This window comes from Aotus nancymaae, unplaced genomic scaffold (assembly GCF_030222135.1).
Source record: "Aotus nancymaae isolate 86718 unplaced genomic scaffold, 86718_ANA_hifiasm-v0.15.2.pri h1tg000017l, whole genome shotgun sequence".
NCBI classification, from domain to species: Eukaryota; Metazoa; Chordata; class Mammalia; order Primates; family Aotidae; genus Aotus; species Aotus nancymaae.
This window is the reverse complement of record NW_026988429.1, coordinates 502,719-520,675: the sequence shown is the minus strand read 5'-3', so window position 1 is coordinate 520,675 and position 17,957 is coordinate 502,719. Positions and strand designations below refer to the sequence as shown.

At 53.7% G+C, this 17,957-nt stretch overlaps 1 protein-coding gene across 2 annotated transcripts in view; it reads right to left on the bottom strand.

Moving 5' to 3' along the window:
* TET3 (tet methylcytosine dioxygenase 3) overlaps window positions 1-16,639 on the bottom strand; it is a 121,097-nt gene extending 104,458 nt beyond the window's left edge. Inside the window, exons 1-2 of one of the 2 annotated variants that reach the window (XM_021670954.2) lie at window positions 16,392-16,639; window positions 14,797-15,529 (exon numbers count right to left, since the gene is read on the bottom strand). In XM_021670954.2, the coding sequence (XP_021526629.2) occupies window positions 14,797-15,099 (303 nt within the window). In that variant the 5' untranslated portion in view covers window positions 15,100-15,529; window positions 16,392-16,639. Of the gene's footprint in view, window positions 1-14,796; window positions 15,885-16,391 lie in introns of those variants that run through there. The other variant, XM_064377826.1, reaches the window with a different exon arrangement.
* Window positions 16,640-17,957: the final 1,318 nt, after the last annotated feature.

The following is a 17,957-nucleotide window of genomic DNA, read 5'->3' as shown; positions in this document are numbered from 1 at the left end:
GGCCTCCCATTATCCCCGCCGGAGGGAGCGCACGGAGGGAGGCACTGCAGAGGAGGCGGCGGCCAGCTGCCGGCTGCGCTCCCCTCCCCGCCGCGGGACTGGTGTGCGAGGGGGGCGGCGCGCTCGCCAGCCAATCCCCGCGGCCGGCCCTGCCCCCGCCCGGCGGACCTGCCCAGCCGGGAGGCGGGGGCGCCGCCGAGGGTGCTGCTGAGCCGCGCTGGCGGCTTCCCAGGCCCGCCGCGCCGCTCCCCGGCAAGCTGGGGCATCCCAGGGCACCCCCGGCCTCCTCCCGCGGGGACCCCGAAGGTAATACCCAGAAGGCGTCCTCTGCGCCTCCAGGGTCAAAGATGACAGACTGCGCCTCCGGGCGGGGCGGAGCGGAGCGCAGCGGAGCAGACGCTGGGGGGGATTCCCGCTCCGCCACTCTCTAACCCCAGCAACATCCTGGCAGCAGCTAGGACAGCACCAAGCCCTGTGACAAGGGCATGAGGTGCAACAGCCCATTCATCCTCAAAGAAGAAGAAAAAGCCTAGGCAGCACGAACCTTTACTCCATTCTGCAGATGAGGAGATAGAATAAGTAAAAGAACTTACCCAAGGTGACGCAGCTAGGAAACAGCAGAGCCAGGACTCCGAGCCAGGTCTGTCGGCTCTGAAGACCATACTCTTAGCTATGCAGCTCTCCTCCTTCCTGCTCCAGCGCCCATCTCAGAAAACAGGCTCCTCGGAGCCCACACCGCCTGTGTCAACCCTGCTTTCCTCCACACACACAACACCCACACCTTACTCTAGGATCACCCCCTACCTCCGCCAGAACATACCTACCCAAGACAGCCTCCCCGCCACCACCCCACGATGGGTTCTCCACTCCTGGAGAGGCTACAGGAGGTACCCCCCAAGACCCCAAGGGCCCCCAGACCTCAGGGCTTCCCATCTCCGAGAAAGGCAGAGGAGGGGAGGTAGCCGAGACCCCAAGAGCTCTGGCCTTCCAGTTTCCAGACTCAGCCTTTGAAAGGTGCACCAGGAGGCTGCAAGTGGGTCCAGATGATAAAGAACAGAGTGGAGAGAGGAGGGCCCTGCAATCTACTCCTGGATTTACTTCCTGGGCCGCCCGGGGCACATCGTTCTCTACCCCAATCCCTCCCTGTAGCTGAACACCCCCGAGCTTCTGCCTCCCAGGAAGGTGACTTCCACACTTTGGCAGCCACAAACTCCAGGCTCTACCACTACCTAGCTGGTTGTAACTTACCTCTCGTAGCCTCTCTTTGCTCATCTATAAAACTGAACTACAAATAGCAGCTACCTCATCCAGTTTTGAGTATTCACTGCAGGTGAATCAATTTCTAGAAGAGCTCACTGGGTGCTCCTTCTCATTCTCACAGATGAATAAGCTGAGGTCAGGGAGAAGTGACTCACAGGATTCATTAGGATGTGTGACAGCCCCTGACCCAGTGATTCGCTCTCCTACCCACTCCACCACAGATGCTTGTTGTCCCCTCCCTGGGGGCCCAAAGTGGGTACTCAAAACAGGATGAGCTGCCTTTGGAGAGACAGCAAAGCTGACCATCCAGTAAGGAGACTCCAGGAGGCATCAGGGCCCACACCTGCCTCCCCGTGAGAACAATGGGCAGCCCTCCTGGGCTCCTCCCAGGGCGGGGAGGAAGGCAGGTGGCAAAGCATGGCAAGAAACAGTGCCCTAAGCATGGCTCAGGTGGAATAATGGGTTTCTGTGCCCCTCAACTTTGACAATGACCAGCCAAGTGGGGTCCCTCCTTTATCATGGTCCCCAAAACCCCTGCCCTCCCACCCACCCCACAGTCTGCTGCTGGATATGAGAGACAAACACTGCTTGGACAGTAACAATTAGCACAGTTGCTGCAGCGGCTGCCACAGTTTATCAAGCCCCTGCTACGTGCCAGGCCCTGTGCCAACCACATTGTAGGATCATCTCATTTGACTTACTCCACATACCACCTCACCTCTAACAGGGCAACGGAAGGACTTCGCGATGTTAACTTACTCGCCTGTCAACACAGCTGGTGAGTGGTGGGCTGGAATTCAAATCTAGGTCCTTCTCTTTCCAATTCTCTAAGCTCTGTCTGTCTCTGCCAACCCCAGTGAGATACAAAGACGACCGACCGAGGTCACTTGAACCTGATCACTTCCCTTTACGTCCTGGATCTAGTAATGTTTACACGCCTCAGAGACTTCCCAGTGCTGCTCCTTCTGCCTGGATCCCTCTCCACCTCCTCCGATCCAGCAAGCTAATATGGTGCAAGGCTTAGTCCAAACACTGCCAGCTTCTCAGATCACCAAGCTCCCATGAGCATCATCCGCTCCTCCCGGGTCCTGACAGAGCAGTGTAGTGCCTTGTCCAGGGCACCAGTCACAGTGAGGCGCCATTATTTATTTATACGGCAGTCCTCCCACGTGGGCGGGGGCCCTGTCTTCCCTACTTTTCTAGGCTCTGCACAGAGCTGGAATGTGCTGAGCCAAGTTTCTACACAAGGAGGGGGAGAGGCAGGGGGCTGGGCACTGAGATGTGGAGTCCCCGCTCCTGGTCAGCCTTCTCCCTGAGGTCTTCAAGGATCTGAGGGACACCCGCTGTCCTGGGAGTGCAGGACCTGACAGAACTGAACTGTGATCTCCCAGACTTGCTCAATCAGCACCTGTCTTCCTCAGCAGCCTGAAGGAGCCACAGAGCCAAGTTCCCACCCCAACTCCCGGCTCCACTCATCTCCCCATGGTAATTCAGCCCTACCCCAAACACATGTCCCACCCTGCCCTCCAGCAGCCCTTGGCTACACCAGAGGAGTATCCCAGAGGAGGAGCCCATAGTTCCCCAGGGGGTCCACCTACTCCCAACCCCATCTCACCCTGGCCTCATTCCCTCTTCTGAGGTTCACGGAATGCCGGGGGCTCTAGGGAGTCACAGAGGTGCATGCCAGACCACTCTGCCTTCAGCTGGTACGCTCTCCACTCCCCTCTTGATCCTCCTCCTATCTCTATCTGTCCCCTTTTCTAAACTTTGTACTTCACAGTGACCATTTGCAGATACTTGGAACCCCTCTGCATGGGGCCAAGGGTCCCTCCCCTCCCCACCTTCCATTACAACCTCCAGACCCTACTGTGCTCCCAGCAGGAAGAATGGGGCCACAGACCTCCCCAGTGGAGAGATGAATGGATTCACTCACTTCCAAGACACCTAAAATGCCCTAACACTGAGAACCTCAGGAACATGGATACCCACAGGCCGGATTCCACACAGATATTCAAAGACCAAGGAGTGCAGACACAACCAGACACATTCTTGGGGACATTTGCAAGAAATCAACCAGGCACTAACCCCATGTCAGGCCTCATACCTACAGTATGATATACTGCATCTTTTATTTATTTATTTATTTTTTTAATAGAGACGGGGTTTTACCAGTTGGCCAGGTTGGTCTTGAACTCCTGACCTCAAGCAATCCACCCACCTCAGCCTCCCAAAGTTCTGGGATTACAGGCGTGAGCCACCGCGCCCGGCGATATACTGCGTTTTATTTAACTCTCTAAATAAACCAATGAGACAGGAAATATTCGTGCCCATGTTACAGATGGAGAATTGGAATACAGAGAGGCTAAGTATCTTCCCCAAGGTCACACAGCCAGAAAATGAAGGGACAGGGTTCTTGCCACTCCCTCACCTGCAGCAGCACAGCCAAGGCTGCTCTGTGTCGACACGCTCTATGATTTTCATATCCACCTACCTCTTCTAGAGCTGGTAGAGGGTAGAGGGAGACAGGCTTCTCATCCTCCCTCACCATGGCTGTGTCCTGAATGAGGTCACTCTTCACAGGGCTTTAGTTCAAAGCTCAGTTTAAGCCCTGCTTCCTCCAGGAAGCCTTCTCTGATTATACCAGTCTTCTGCCAACCAACAGCACTTCTAACATTTCTCATCTGACTCCTGGTACTGTTATTTGTCTCTCTGTGTGTCCTGCATCCCCAACCAGAATGACTGGAGTCGTGCCTCTCCAAAGCCTCTGCAGGGCTGTGCCTACATTCCACACACTGAAGGCACTTGGAATTGACTATGAGAGAAGTCTGTGACCTCCTTTTCTCTCCATCACACAAAGGATCCTGCCAAAAAAAAAACCAACACCCCCTCCACCTTCAGAGCCTATGTTTGAAGTCCCCGGTGTCCACGCATCAATTTCCACCCAAGTAATTGCCGCCCATCACACACACATCATCCCCTATATTTGAAACTCTTTACGGTTGTCATGGGAACTGCCTTTGCCTTCATTCACTGATCAGGCCTCACAATTAGCTTTGGCAGCGGAAGTCTGTGTCAACGACAATCACAGGGGGGAGGAGGAGGCTGAGGAGGAGGAGCAGCAGCAGCAGCAACAGAAGAAGAAAAGATGCTCCTCTCCTTGGAGATGCGGCAGAGCCAGACTGAACCAAGGCACCCAGCGACACTCGAGGGAAACAAGTCGGAGCCAGCCAACAACTCCATCGTCGTGCTTCTGTACCAACAAACAGCATGCGTCCAGGATCTCCCAGGCTGATAGGTAGCAGCTGACACTCTACCTATACCCTACGTGCCCTTCAAGATGCTTGTGGAAAGATCTTATAGTCTGTGAACCTCGTCAGGGTCTCCTTGCCCCAAATTCAACAGCCTTGGACCACCAAATGTTTCAGGACCTAAGCAAATAACAAGGTACTGTATGATGCTATTAAGAAGGTGGGACACGAATGCAGAGCTAGAAATCTGGGGACAGCCCCAGCAGAAGACTTCCAAGAGAAATTAACACACAGCATCTAACCTTTCACCTCTAGGATCCTCAGGCGGTATCCAGCAATCTGTCCTCATCCTTCTACACTCCTACTGCCAGCATCGAACAGCATCTCTACACACTGCAAGATCAGGGAGGTGCTTCCCCCTCCTGGAAGTCCTCCTCTTCCTTATCCTTCACATGTCACTACACTCTCAAGACATGTTCCTTCCCTTCCAGGCTGGGCTCTATGGGTCCAAAGGTGACTAAGGCCAGTCTCTGCCCTCAAGACATCCCTCCCTTTCAGCCCTGTCAGAATGTACTTTAATTATTTGTTTTCATGCTTGTCTTCCTCCCCAGACAGCAGGATCATTAAGGACAGACAGAGTTAATGTGCCTCCCTTTACCCACCGCTCAGACTCAGTGTGGCGCCTGCCAAACAGCTAGTCCCAGGCGAGGGGCCACCTGCCTGTCTATAGTTCAAAGCAGATGATGTCCTGCCTCGGGAAACTGAAGCAGCACCAGAGAGAGGGACTGCCCACTGCCAGTACAAGGGACCTTGTAGATCCTGCGACCCCGGATACACCAGGAAAGTGTTTCTCTCTCCTTGTCCTTCTGGCACCAGCTCTTCTCCCACTGCACCTCACCCTATCCTACAGCACAAACATAGTACAGACTGGACCCAGCCCTCACAGAAAGAGTCTGCCATCCTTCTCTCTTTTAGGCCTCCAGGATCATTCCCAGCATTATTAAAGGAACTGGGGCACAGAGAGCTTACCTCAAAGGGCAGATCAATCAACCAAAAAGTAAGACAGGAGAGAGCCCACTTATGTCCTCCCCACAAGAAAAACTCAGAAGTGGAGCAGATCTAGTCTAGTACTTTGTTACTTCTTTGTGACCCAGCATTTCCGTACTCCTTTCCTGAGACTTCCCCCACCCAGCAGCAATTAGGAGGGGCAGGTGGCATGGGGGGGACCCACAGTCTGGCCAATACCACCAAATAATTCCATCCAGTGCAACTCCCCATCCATTCTGAGAATCTAGAATTGCTGCTCTAGCAGGAGTGAGAGGTGCCTTATTTCGTCCATTAACACCCTAATTAGGTGTGCTGGAGATAGGACACAACGGAGCTAGAATTTGTACAAGTCACAGCCAGCAGTACAGGAACAGCCATCAACAGTACCCCAGCTGCATGCTCATGCTACCTGAAGCAAGCAGGCAACAAATCCCCACACCTGTGGCCACCTGAAGGCCAGCCAGCTATCCCACAATGGGCTGCCAACCTTATTTTTTACCCCTCCCTCAGTGGTTATTAAAATTCAGGTTATTGAGCCAGTCATGATGGCTCATGCCTATAATCCCAGCACTTTGGGAGATTGAGGCAGGCAGATCGCCTGAGATCAGGAGTTCAAGACCAGCCTGGCCAACATGGCAAAACGCTGTCTCTACTAAAAATACAAAAATTAGCCAGTTGTGGTGGTGCATGCCTGTAATCCCAGCTACTCAGCAGGCTAAGGCACAAGAATCGCTTGAATCTGGGAGCACTTCAGCCTGGGTGACAGAGTGAGACTCTGTCTCAAAAAAAAAAACAAAAAACCCTTAGGTTATCAGATTTCCTATGCAAATGACAGGAGACAAGGTCACCAACGGGTCTGTCCACCCTGGGTGTGGCAGCAGCCTCAGCCCTGCACAGACATAGGCAGAGGCCCACAGCAACACAAAGGGCTCTCCCAGAAACAGCCAGCCAGGTTGCAGCAGGACTCAAAAGGAAGATGAAGGGGTCTCTTTCCTTTCCAATACCTCCTCTCTTCCTGAGCACTGTCCCCTCATTCCAAAAGGGAGCTGTAAAGAAGTGAAGGGGAATGGAATGGGAAATTAGTGACAACTCCTGAGACCCAGGAGCTGGTCTCCTAGCCCACCCAGTCACCACACTGCCTTTTCCAGAACAAGAAAACCCATGACAGAGAGGACAACTCAGACAGGACCCAGGAGATAAGTTTGGGGCTGGAAGTCAACATGAACACAGCTCAGTGGGGCTGCTGACCAAGACTGTAGGTGGGGAGGAATGATTTTCCCCACTAGGGATCCTCGGAGAGCCTCTGGGTGGAATGCAACACCTCTACCCATGTATCTGTGGTCTCCCATAGCAGACAAGTAAAGCATGGCCGTGCCTTCAAGGAAAGGCAGTGGGCTGTGCAGTTAGAACCCAGGAAAGTACTGTTCAGAGACCTCACCACTTACCTTGGGGTGGGGGCTGGGATACCAAACCCTGAGAGCTGCCAATCCAGAAGCTATTTCCCAACCTAGAACAAGCCCTTGGTGAGGGTTCAGGCACCACATAGGATCCCTCTAATGCTGGCTCCCAGCACTGTCCTACAGAACCTCCTGTGATGGCAGAAATGTTCTCTATCTGCACTGTCCAATACATGAGCCAGGAACCACTACCAACTATAATAGACAGCTCAGGTTTTGGACCCGCTCCCCTGAGAAAACACAACCCTGCACATTCACATAACATTTGGCTGAAATTTCCAGAAAAGTTCAGAGACCTTAGCCCAACTAAGGTCTGAGATGAGGTCTAGGTCTAAGATTAAGTCCAAAAGTTGACCAAAATGGTGCCAGCCTAAGATTCATGCCTCTTGCAATGTAGTTGTCTAAAAAACATGAAAATAGGCCAGGCACTGTGGTTCATGCCTGTAATCCCAACACTTTCGGAGGCCAAGGTGGGCGGATCGCCTGAGTTCAGGAATTCGAGAACAGCCTGGCCAACATGGCAAAACCCCATCTCTACTAAAAATACAAAAATTAGCCAGGTGTGGTGGCACGTGTCTGTAGTCCCAGCTACTTGGGAAGCTAAGGCAGGAGAATCACTTGCACCCGTGAGGTCGAGGTTGCAGTGAGCTGAGATCGTGCCACTGCACTCCAGCCTGGACAACACAGTGAGACTCTGTCAAAAAAAAAAAAAATTTTAAAGTAAAGCACACACACACATGTACACAAATAGACCTGATAATATACTTCACATAATCTTAGCAAGAGACTGCCAAATGTGAATCTCCCTTCCCCGCCTCACCCCAACCCAGAGGATATCCTCAAAACTTTCCTGCTAGGCAGCACCCAGACTCGCGCAGGCACTGGTCACACAGGACCTCTCAGGGCTAGTCCCTCAGTGTTGGAATGGTCAAAAATGTTAGCCAATTCTTTAACATGCGTTCAGTCTGTCTAATAACTTTCACCCACTAATTAAACTCCTGCATACTCCTCCAATGAGGGAATCAACTTTCTCTTCATACAAGCTTTGCCTGAACCTGTGTTCCTCTACCTGCCAGCAGCTGAACAGTCCTGCTTCCTTCAACTGTCCTATACGTGACCACTCTGACAGATTTCAAGACTGACTGTCAATATTCTTTTTAGAGTTTCAGTTCTTTCTACCTGCTAAGAAGCCAGAGTTCATACATTTCTTTTTTAAAACAAGTATAGGCCTTTGCATTTGCCCTGATTAAATCCCACTGAGTCTTGCTGGGACTCACTGTACCTGACTGCCCCAACCTCCTTAGCCCCTTGTTCTATTATTCAATGTAATAACTGCATCATCACTGCCACCCACCCACCCACAGATCTCACTCGCCTACTACCTCATCTTGTGAAAAGTGCACACATCCATTCTGCTCCATAAGCTTCCAGATCCTTCCATGAGACCCAAGATTTTATGAACACACCCCCTCCTCTGCACAACCACCACCATCTACTACTGTGTCAGGGAGCTCCAACCTCCTGAATCAGGCTGCTGAGCAGCAAAAATCATGTGAAAGCCTTTTCCTGACTCTTCTCAGAACAAATACATGAGTTCTCTGATAACTCTGTAGATCAGTTTATTGATAGGTTTTACTGATAACTCACTAAACTAAAAGGAAACAAATGCCAGAAGAACAAACAGAAACATGCAGTAAATCAAGAGGTTTTGTCTCCTTGGCTTAGAGGGTCAAGAAATGGGTTGGATCACCCTCTTCATCCTTGCTAGCACTTGGAATTCTTCATCACGGCTTATGTGTCACCTCACCCCCTCCCCACCTCCACATGTCTTTCTGGTCATAGAAACGCTGTAGACAGCTCCTCAAACTCTCATGGACATACAAATCACCTGGGGATCGGGCTAAAGTGCAGATTCTAATTCAGCAGTTCTGGGGTAGGGATAAACATTCTGCAGTTCTAACAAACTTGCAGGTGATGCCAATGCTGCTGAGTCACTGAGCAGCATGGTGGAAGTGAGGCTGTAGACCAAGAAAGTGTCCCAGGACTCAGGTGAGCAATTTGCCATAAAAGAGTCCAGGTAGGTGTCCATCGTCTCTCATCTGGACCAGAGGGTTTCCATGCTAACTACATACCTGGGAGCCACAGACCAGTTTGGTCCACTCTGGATCAATTAAATCAGAATCCCTGGGGGTGGGACCCAGGCACCGTGTTGTGTTTTATTAGGTTTCCCAGGTGATCCCAGTGTGGAACTCCTGGTCTACATGGTTGATAGAAAGACTGAACAGGGCAGTTACATCAGTGTCCTCCCAGTTACATCAGTGTCCTCCCTTCAGGATGACTTTAAGTCAAAAACTGGACTTCTCATCTATCCAACAAACTGGCAAGAGATGCCATCATTTATTTATGGACTTCTAGATCTGTTGGTTTGCCTCAGCTGCTTTGAAAAGAACCACAGGGATCCTCAAAGATTATCACTTGCCTTTCTAAAGTTTCACAAACCACCTTTTAAACAATCTGTTGTAGAACTGTCAAAAACTGACATTAAGCTTACATGTTTACAATTGTCAAAACCTCTTTGAGAAACTGGACTTTCAGCCCATCTCTGGTCTTTTGGCCCTCTTTCAACCATCATAATTCCATAAAAACTGTGATTCACCAGGAGTTCAAGACCACCCTGGGCAACATAGTGAGACCCTGTCTCTACTTTTAAAAAAACAAAGATTGTGATTCTGCGAGCATGAATGCAGGTGTTTAAGGAGAAAGCGAATGACTCAGACTTGGGTAGGGGAGCTGGCTGGCTCTCTTTTTCCCCAGGTTATATCTTCTGACACCACAGGGACCCAGTGTCTGTCCACACTCTCCATCCCTAGAAAGTTGTAAGCCTACTTCTTCCTTCTCCTTCTTGCTGGAACTATATATAAGACACTATCATGAGCATTCTCCACCAGCCTTAGCACATTCTGGCCACTGGACTCCCTGATGCTCCTCTTAGGAGCTCACACCACACTGCTGACTCTGCTTCAGTGCCATGTCCCCACGTTCCACATAATGTGCTTGGCCTTTTACCCACTCCCTCACTAGAAAACAGCCCATACAGCCACACAGATGGTTCAGTCCTCCCCTAGTCTCACCAACACCTTCCTCCTGAAGCTACCATTCATGACTGTTCTATCAGTGTTTCCTTTTTAACAAGCAATCCTATCCCTCCAGCTAATTTTCTTTTAGAATCTGTGGCCATGGGGTTAAAAACTGCTTGCATTTGAAAAACAGTATTCTAAAGCCTATGGTAAACACCCCTCCCTGCCCAGCCTTCTCTCAGGCTTGACAAATGCTCAGATTGAGGTACCTTTCTCTAAAGATTCTTGTCACTTCTACTTCTCCAGTCAATCCTCCCTTTGATGCTGGGACCAGCCTGAAAGCATTCCTCTCCATAGCCTCCATCTTCAGGAAGACAGAACTACCAGTAAGATGGGCAAGGATTCATCAGGTGTTCTGATATTGTTGAAAGATTCCAAATCCCAAGGTATCTTGTCTCAAATCTGGCAGAGATCTGTTTCAAGATCTAAGTCCACTTGGCTGAGGGCTAGAAAGTATTCTCATAACATGTATCTTTCCATTTCTCTAATTTTCACCCATAATGTTCTCAGTCATACTTCCAAACTCATGCATACATTTTGCTGCGCTTTTTTTTTTGGTAAAGGGTTATTCTTCTACTCTAACAGTTATTCACTTCCCTCATCCATGGGCAACTTTTCAGTCAAGCCCAGGACCACAGTTACTCCTTGGTGTCTAGCCTCCTCCCCCACATGGAGGTTAGCAAACTCCTCCCTCCCTCCCTCTGCCTGGCTCTATGGTTCTGCCTCACGGTTCTTCTATGAACAAGTGAGGGGAATGCTTTGAGATAAACACTTAATTTGTATTTCGTCTGGAGTTGTATGCAAGCTGGAGTCCAGTGGCCCGACAATGGCCCACTGCAGCCTCAAATTCCTAGACTCAGGCAATTCTCCCACCTCAGTCTTTCCAGGAGCTAGGACTACAGGCACCTGCCATCATGCCTGGCTAATTTTTCTTTTTTTATTTTTTGTAGCAATGGGGTCTTGCTATGTTGTCCAGGCTGGTCTCAAGTAATCCTCCTGCCTCAGCCTCCCAAAACTCTGGGATTACAAAAGTGAGCCACCATACTCAGCCCTTGTATTGCATCTTTACAGCTCAAAGACAAATCCATAGTTGTTTATGCATAAAGATTCATCCCTTTCTAGATGTTTAGGAATGTTTTGTCATCATGCATTGATTACCTACTATGTGTCACACATTGTACACATTTTATCCCATTTAATCCTCATGACGACCCTACAAAGAAGGGTTGCTCCCATCCTACAATTGAGAAAATAGACACAGAAGGGATGGAGCACTGGTCACCCAAGAGAGTAAGGGCACAGCACTTACTCTGGGTTCTGAGCCCTACCTTCTGTGCCTCCATACTCAGCAAACCCGACTTTTCTAATCAGTCATCTTCATTGTGCTACCAAGCCACCACTCAGATAGAAAGAATATGAAATCAAACAGCCTCCTCTAAATTCTTCTTGGAACTAGGAAAGAAGATCACAGCTACTACCAACCTGCCCAGCCTCACATTAGGACCCAGAGAAGTAGTCACCTCCCCGCAGAGCAGGAAGGCCCATCCTAAAGATTCTCATCACTTCTACTTCTCCAGTCAATTCTCCCTTTGATGCTGGGACTAGCCTGAAAGCATTTCTCTCCACAGCCTCCAACCTCAGCAAGATAGAACTACCAGCATGATGGGCAAGGATGCATCAGGTGTTCTGATATTGTTAAAGGATTCCAAATTCCAAGGTATCTTGTCTCAAATCTGGCAGAGATCTGGCTCTAGTCCTAAAATGCTGAACTTCTTTTCTGAGGGATTCCCCTGCACCCTTCCTCCTCACCCACAAAGCCCATTGAGAAAAAGAGTGAGGAGCAGGGAAAAAAGATGGAAAACCCGTAATCTCCTTACAGGATGATATAAAGTAGCCGCAGGCAGACAGTTCAAAGGAAGCCCCAAAGACAGCTAGGAGAGATGGAGACAGAAGGGAAGTACAGAACAGTGGCCAGAGGAGCACAGCACTCTCACAGAGGAGGAAATGCCACGCAGCAGGGGCGCAGGTAGATGGTCTGATGTCCGAGAGGCTCCTAGGATACTACGTCCTGCCCCACCTGAACAGTCACTGCCAAAACAACCTCCCCAATCCCAGGACACGTTCCCTCTGCCACACAGCTGCTAAGATCTAATGGTTATGGTCCGAGCAGTCCCCAGCATCTATTAAATGCTGGGCTGGTCCTGGGGTCTCATCCACTCAGGCAGTCTCTCAGGCATGTCTCAGCTTTTCAATTATGCCAGAGATATGCAGCATAGCCTTGACAGTGACTCCCTGGCATTCAGCCTTCATGGACCAAAAAAAAAAAAAAAAAAAATTCAGACAGGCATTGGTTACCATTTTGTATTTTACCAAGCGAAGACTTAAAAAAAAAAAAAAAAAAAAAAAGTCTATCTTTTTATCACACCTTCACTTCACAAAGCACATTTTAAGAAAGCGTATTTTAAACATCAAGAAGTAGAAAGGACCTATCCTTAGAAAAAGGTAGAAGGCTCTTTAATTCACAGAAAGTTAGCTTTATGAAAAAACTTATTCCACTGTCCCCTTTTGTTTCTCTAGAAACAGAGAACTCCACTGTGGGCCAGCACTGATCCACAGATCAGCATGTAGACCCTTTGTCCTTGGACACCCAAGACCATCCAGCCTCACCTTACCTGACCCTGGGGCTTAGAGGGGCAGTTGGCCATGGCAAGGTCCACAGGGACGCAGACACCTCTCAGCAGGGTTGTCGCTAAGCCTCAGCCACCCCAGATCCATGATATCTTAACCAAGACCACCCGGCAGCCTGGGCTGACAGCTTACCCACAGGATGACAAGGCCCTGGCCTCACTCCCAGCCCCTTTCACTCAGGTATGTTCTGTTGTTGCCAAAAGCAGCACTTCGACTCGGTTCACAAGAGCCACTGCTTCCAAGAACATCTAGCCCAAGCAGCTCAGCATCCTCACCCCTCCGGTTTGAGTATGGGAGGAACTGAGTGAGACAATGGGGGCTGGGGAAGAAAAGGAATGCTAGAAGGAAGGGTGCAAAGGAACCAAGCTTTACAAAGTAGACTCAGCAGCTCCTCCTTACACCAAAGCACCAGCTCTTATGTCCAGAAGTAAAGCCTCACCAGCTTCATAGCATCCTGCTTTCAGTAGTGACCCACGGAGCACTGGGCCAGCAGGATGCTAACTCCCCCCAATACCAGCAACAGAGAGGTCTCCCAGGCTGGGGCTGGTGGCTGCATATGTGATCCAGATGTCTGCTTCAACCAGAGACAGAGGAAACGGGGCCCCGAGTCTGCAGTCCCTGGGTTAGGACATACAGCTTCCACAGGGTGAAGACAAGACAAGGTGAGAAGGGGCAGAAATATTCAGCAACCCCACCTCCCCATCTCCTACATTTAAATCTTTCTTCCTGGCCACAGGACCACAGCCCCACCGGCTCGCCATGCAGCTCTGCACTGAGCGGTCAGGGAAACCCTGAGCAAGAGCTGCCAGCCCACCGCCAGCCTATCGCAGCCACAGGGGCCCTAGTCCTCAGAAGCAAGCAGCTTCCAACCCAGCTGGAAGGGGCTTTGAAAGCCATCAAGTACAACTCCTCCACTTCCCCCAAGGAAAAGACAGATCCAGAGAGGGGGCCTGAGTTGTCTGGGCCCTTTGGACAAATGAGTGGTAGAGCAAGGGGGAGCTCCAAGACAGTGCAGGCCTCTGTCTCTGTCCAGCGCCAGTTGCCCTGCCTGGAGCGACCTCCGCGGCTACACTGCTCCTAAGCTGCTCAACTTCACTCGGCCCTACTTCTGCCAACTCTCTGCTGTCGCGGTTGTCACCAACCCCAAGCCGGCAGTCCGCCACTATAACGGAAGGGAAAGACGGCCAAGGTAAGGTCACTGTCTCTCCCTTTTCTTCCCGCCCTGCCTGCTCTCATCCCAAATCCTCCTTTCCTCCTCCACCCTCCTACCCCCAAATAAAGGGAGTACACCTCCCTGGGGTTGACAGTGTCTCAAAAGCATGTCATTCGTTCATGCAATTAGTATCTGAGTCCCTACTACCTGCCAAGGAACTGTGCCAGGTCCTGAGAACACAGAGATTAAAGTTTTTGACCACAAGAAGTACTAAGATAGGGGAACCCAAATCATCGGTTTCTCATTAGATTCCCAAACAGTTTCAACTGGCTCTCTGGCCATCTGAGAAAAACGATGCAAGAAGCATCCCACTCCATCAGGGCTGCATAAAACCACCCTGTCAACCCAAAACTTTCTCTCCGAATCCATCAGCCTCCATCCCCTATCTTACACCATCACTACCCAAGTCATCCAAGCATTAGCATGACCTTGAAATACATCTGAGGCTTCAAGCAGCAGGACCAGAAACTTCTAGAGATAAAGATAGACATCACCATCCTCTAACAAATGCAAACATCAGAGATGAGGGTGCTAGCTCAGAGCCCCCTTCTTCCCAGTTACTCTCATACAAACTGTCAGCGCTGCAAAGGAGCCCAAACATGTCTGTTACACTCCTACTCAAAGTTGGACCAAGAGGATCAGAAATGGGAGAATGGGCTCAACTGGACAAGCCTTGCTTAAACAAGACCCCCGGATCACCGTGCCCTCGAGGAAGGGACAAGGCAGTCTAACAAGGGCCGGCTTACCTCCTTGAGAAGCCCCACTTTTTTCTTCAGCACCTCACACTTTCGAAGTTTGCAGATCTGGTGCGTGCGGCGGTTGGTACAGCTAGTGCAAGCCCCACAGTTTTCCAGCCGCCGGCAGGGCTCACAAGTACCACACCGTTTCCGTTTCTTCCGCCCATCTCCACCCCCTCGGAGTTGGGACTCACTCCCAGCCATGGGGAGCCCAGGCCCCGGGAAGCCCCCTACCATCACCTGGCCCTGAGGGAAGTCATAAAGGCCTGGCAGGTCCGGCTGGACGGCCAGGGGCACCTGAAACTGACTCATGATGCTGCCAGAGGTGGGGGCATAGGTGCAGGGGCAGAGCCACAGTCCAGTTTCCTGCCACCTGCAAAGGCCACCAACAGGTCCTTCTCGCCTAGAACAGTCAAGAGTCTATAAGGATGAAGGCAAGTGGCTTCAGTCTCCCAGATGGATGCCTCTTCTCAACCCCTCTTCACCTCCTCTGCAGCAGTCTGATCGGGCTCCGTAGGGGGCCACTCTCCCACCTGCTGGGGCCCGGGATCTGGGGGAGGACACCAGCAGCAGCCCCCAGAAAAAGGATCATCTTGGCCCGGTGGGTTCTTCACCCTCACCCACCCTGGACCCAGGCATTAGGTGAGCAGGTGGGGGTGTGGTGGGGTCAGAGCTGAGTGAGCAGTTAGTTTCTCCTGGTATTTTTCCTCCAGGGTCTGGACGCTGGAGAAGGCAGCGCTGCCTGAAAAAGACAGAAAGGGGAAGCGCATCACTCGGGGCTCAGGGACAACTTTCACGTGTCACTTCTTCCTGCTTCTGGGAAAAGAGAAAATGGGGGAAGAGATGGGGTTGCTGAAATGAGGTCCTGCCCAGAACCTCAGACAGGACGCACCCAGCACCCGCTCCCTGTCTGAGGGAGGCGGCCTCGGGTCTCAGGGTTGCTGGGGGCCCTGGACGAAGGATTCAAGGGGGTGGTCAAGGTGAGATTTCTAAGAAAGTTGCTCTCTTCCCCACCCCCACGGGCTGGTGAGAGTTTCGCCCAAATTCCCCCACACACCCTGGCTGGAGGCCGCCGGGCCCTCCAACAGGGAGCTGAGCTTTCAAAATAAAGTTTGTTGAGAACCTCGCTTTGCGGGGCTGCCCCGGCGCCCCCGGCAAGGAAGCGGCCTGGAGGTGCGGGCGCGCCCGGGGCAGCCCGCGCCCGCTGCCTCGCTGCCCCGCCGCCCGAGCGCAGCCCGCCGGCCGGACTTGGGAGGGCGGCCCGCGCCGCCGAGGGGCTCAGGGAGGGGGGCGCGCTCGAGCCGCGGGCCGGGCCGCGCGCGCGCCGCCGCTCGGGCTCCTTTGTTCTGGGGCCTCCGCCACTCGGCTCCGGCGGCTCCGCAGCCCCCGCCCCCGCCCCCGCCCCGCCGCCCCGCCGCCCCGCCGCCCCGCCGCCCCCGCACAGCTCCGCCGCACAGCGCCCCGCAGCACCCCCGCCCGGCCCCCCGCACCGGAGGAGCGGCCCCCCGCCGGCTCCGGGCCGCCCCCTCCCCCGGGCCGGGCCCCCCGCGCCTCCCGCCGCCCCTCCCCCACTCCGGAGCCGGAAAGGCACCGACTGCACCGACCTGCCCGCCGCCTCCGGGGCGGAGCGCACAAAGGGGCAAAGTTTCCCGGCCCGCACCGCCGCCGCCACCACCGTCGCGGCCGCCGCCGCCGCCGCCTGGGGCGCCCGCCTCCCGGAGCGCCCGGCCCGACCGAGCTCGGCGCGCGGAGCCCCCCGCCCGGGCCGAGGAGGGGACGGCGCAGGAGGAAGGAAGAGGCAGCGGCGGCCGCGGCGGCAGCAGCAGCAGCAATGAAGGCGTCCGCGGGACTCCCCGCCCCCCGCGCACCGCGGCACGTGCTCGCCCGGGGACTCCCCCGCCCGGGAGGGCGCACACGTGCGGCCCCGCCGAGCCCCGCCGGCTCCGCTGGGCCCCGGACCGGGCGAGGGTGTTGGTGGTTCCCGCGGAGGGGAGGGGTAGGGCGGGCGGCCCGCGAGCAGCGGGGGGCAGACTCCGGCCGGGCCGCCGCGTCTCTGCACCTGCAGTGGCTCCCACCCCCGTGGTCGGCCCTCCCGGGACGCGGCCGCCCCCTTCGGGCTGGTCACCCTCGCCCTGCGGCGGGGCAGCAGCCAGGGCCGGCGAGGCGGGGTGGGGCACGCGGACCTCCCAGCCTAGGCCCTCGGCCGAGCTGCCCTCGGTGTCCCCACTTCCTGTCACTCCCTGCGGACCCCAGCGGTCCGGGACGGCCCCGGCGCTCCCGGGAGGCCTAAGCGCCGGGCCCGACTGACCCCCCGGTCCTGGCTGCCGCTGGCTCGTTCCGAAGCAGGACAATGGGGGACATCGCGCGTTTGCGTACCGAGTCAGCCTGGCCGGCAAAAAGGGGTTGCTTGGGGGCAGAGGCTAAGGGCACCCTTGCGGGGGTCACGGCCGAGTGCCCTGTCCAGGTGGACCCCACGGCCCCGCCATCGCGAGCCTCCCCTGCTCCGCGCTCGGCTCTTTCGCGTCGAAAACAAAGACTAATCCGATACCCCCGCCCTGCCTCCCAGAGGAGGGGGAACGGGCGCGTCGCGGAGGGTAACTGAGGAGGACAGCGTTCAGGACGGGCTTGGACAGCCTCTGAGGGGGCCGTGGCGCGACCGAGCCCTAAAACCTGGCTCAGACACTTTGGAGAGTCACCCTGGGCTATGTTCCAGGCAAGGGGTAAGGGGCAAGGCTCAGGAATATTTCCAAGTTGCCAAACTGCCCGTTCTCTCTGCTGCTTTTTTCCCTCACCTGTTGTGCAGGCCAAGTTGAAATTCCAGGTTACATTAATTCAGCCCCACCCATCTGGCCTGACTGCCAGGCTGCTGCCTGCAACTGCCTTCCACCTACCTGGGTTGCAGGGGAGCAGGGTGGGTCTCTATGACACACACGCGTACACACACTTGGGCGAGTCCTGGCAGAAACAGCCACAGGACGGACTGGCCTGACCAGTTTGGGCGGTGTTCACGGAGCCAGGTACCTGGCAGGCGTCGGCGCCCGGCTGCAGCTAACAACTCAGCCAGAACTGGAAAAAGAGCATTCGGCCGGCTATTTAGAAAGAAAGAAAAAAAAAGTAACTGATCTGAAGTAGCGCTGTCCAGAAAGCCCTAGGCGGTAAAGCAGCCCGGG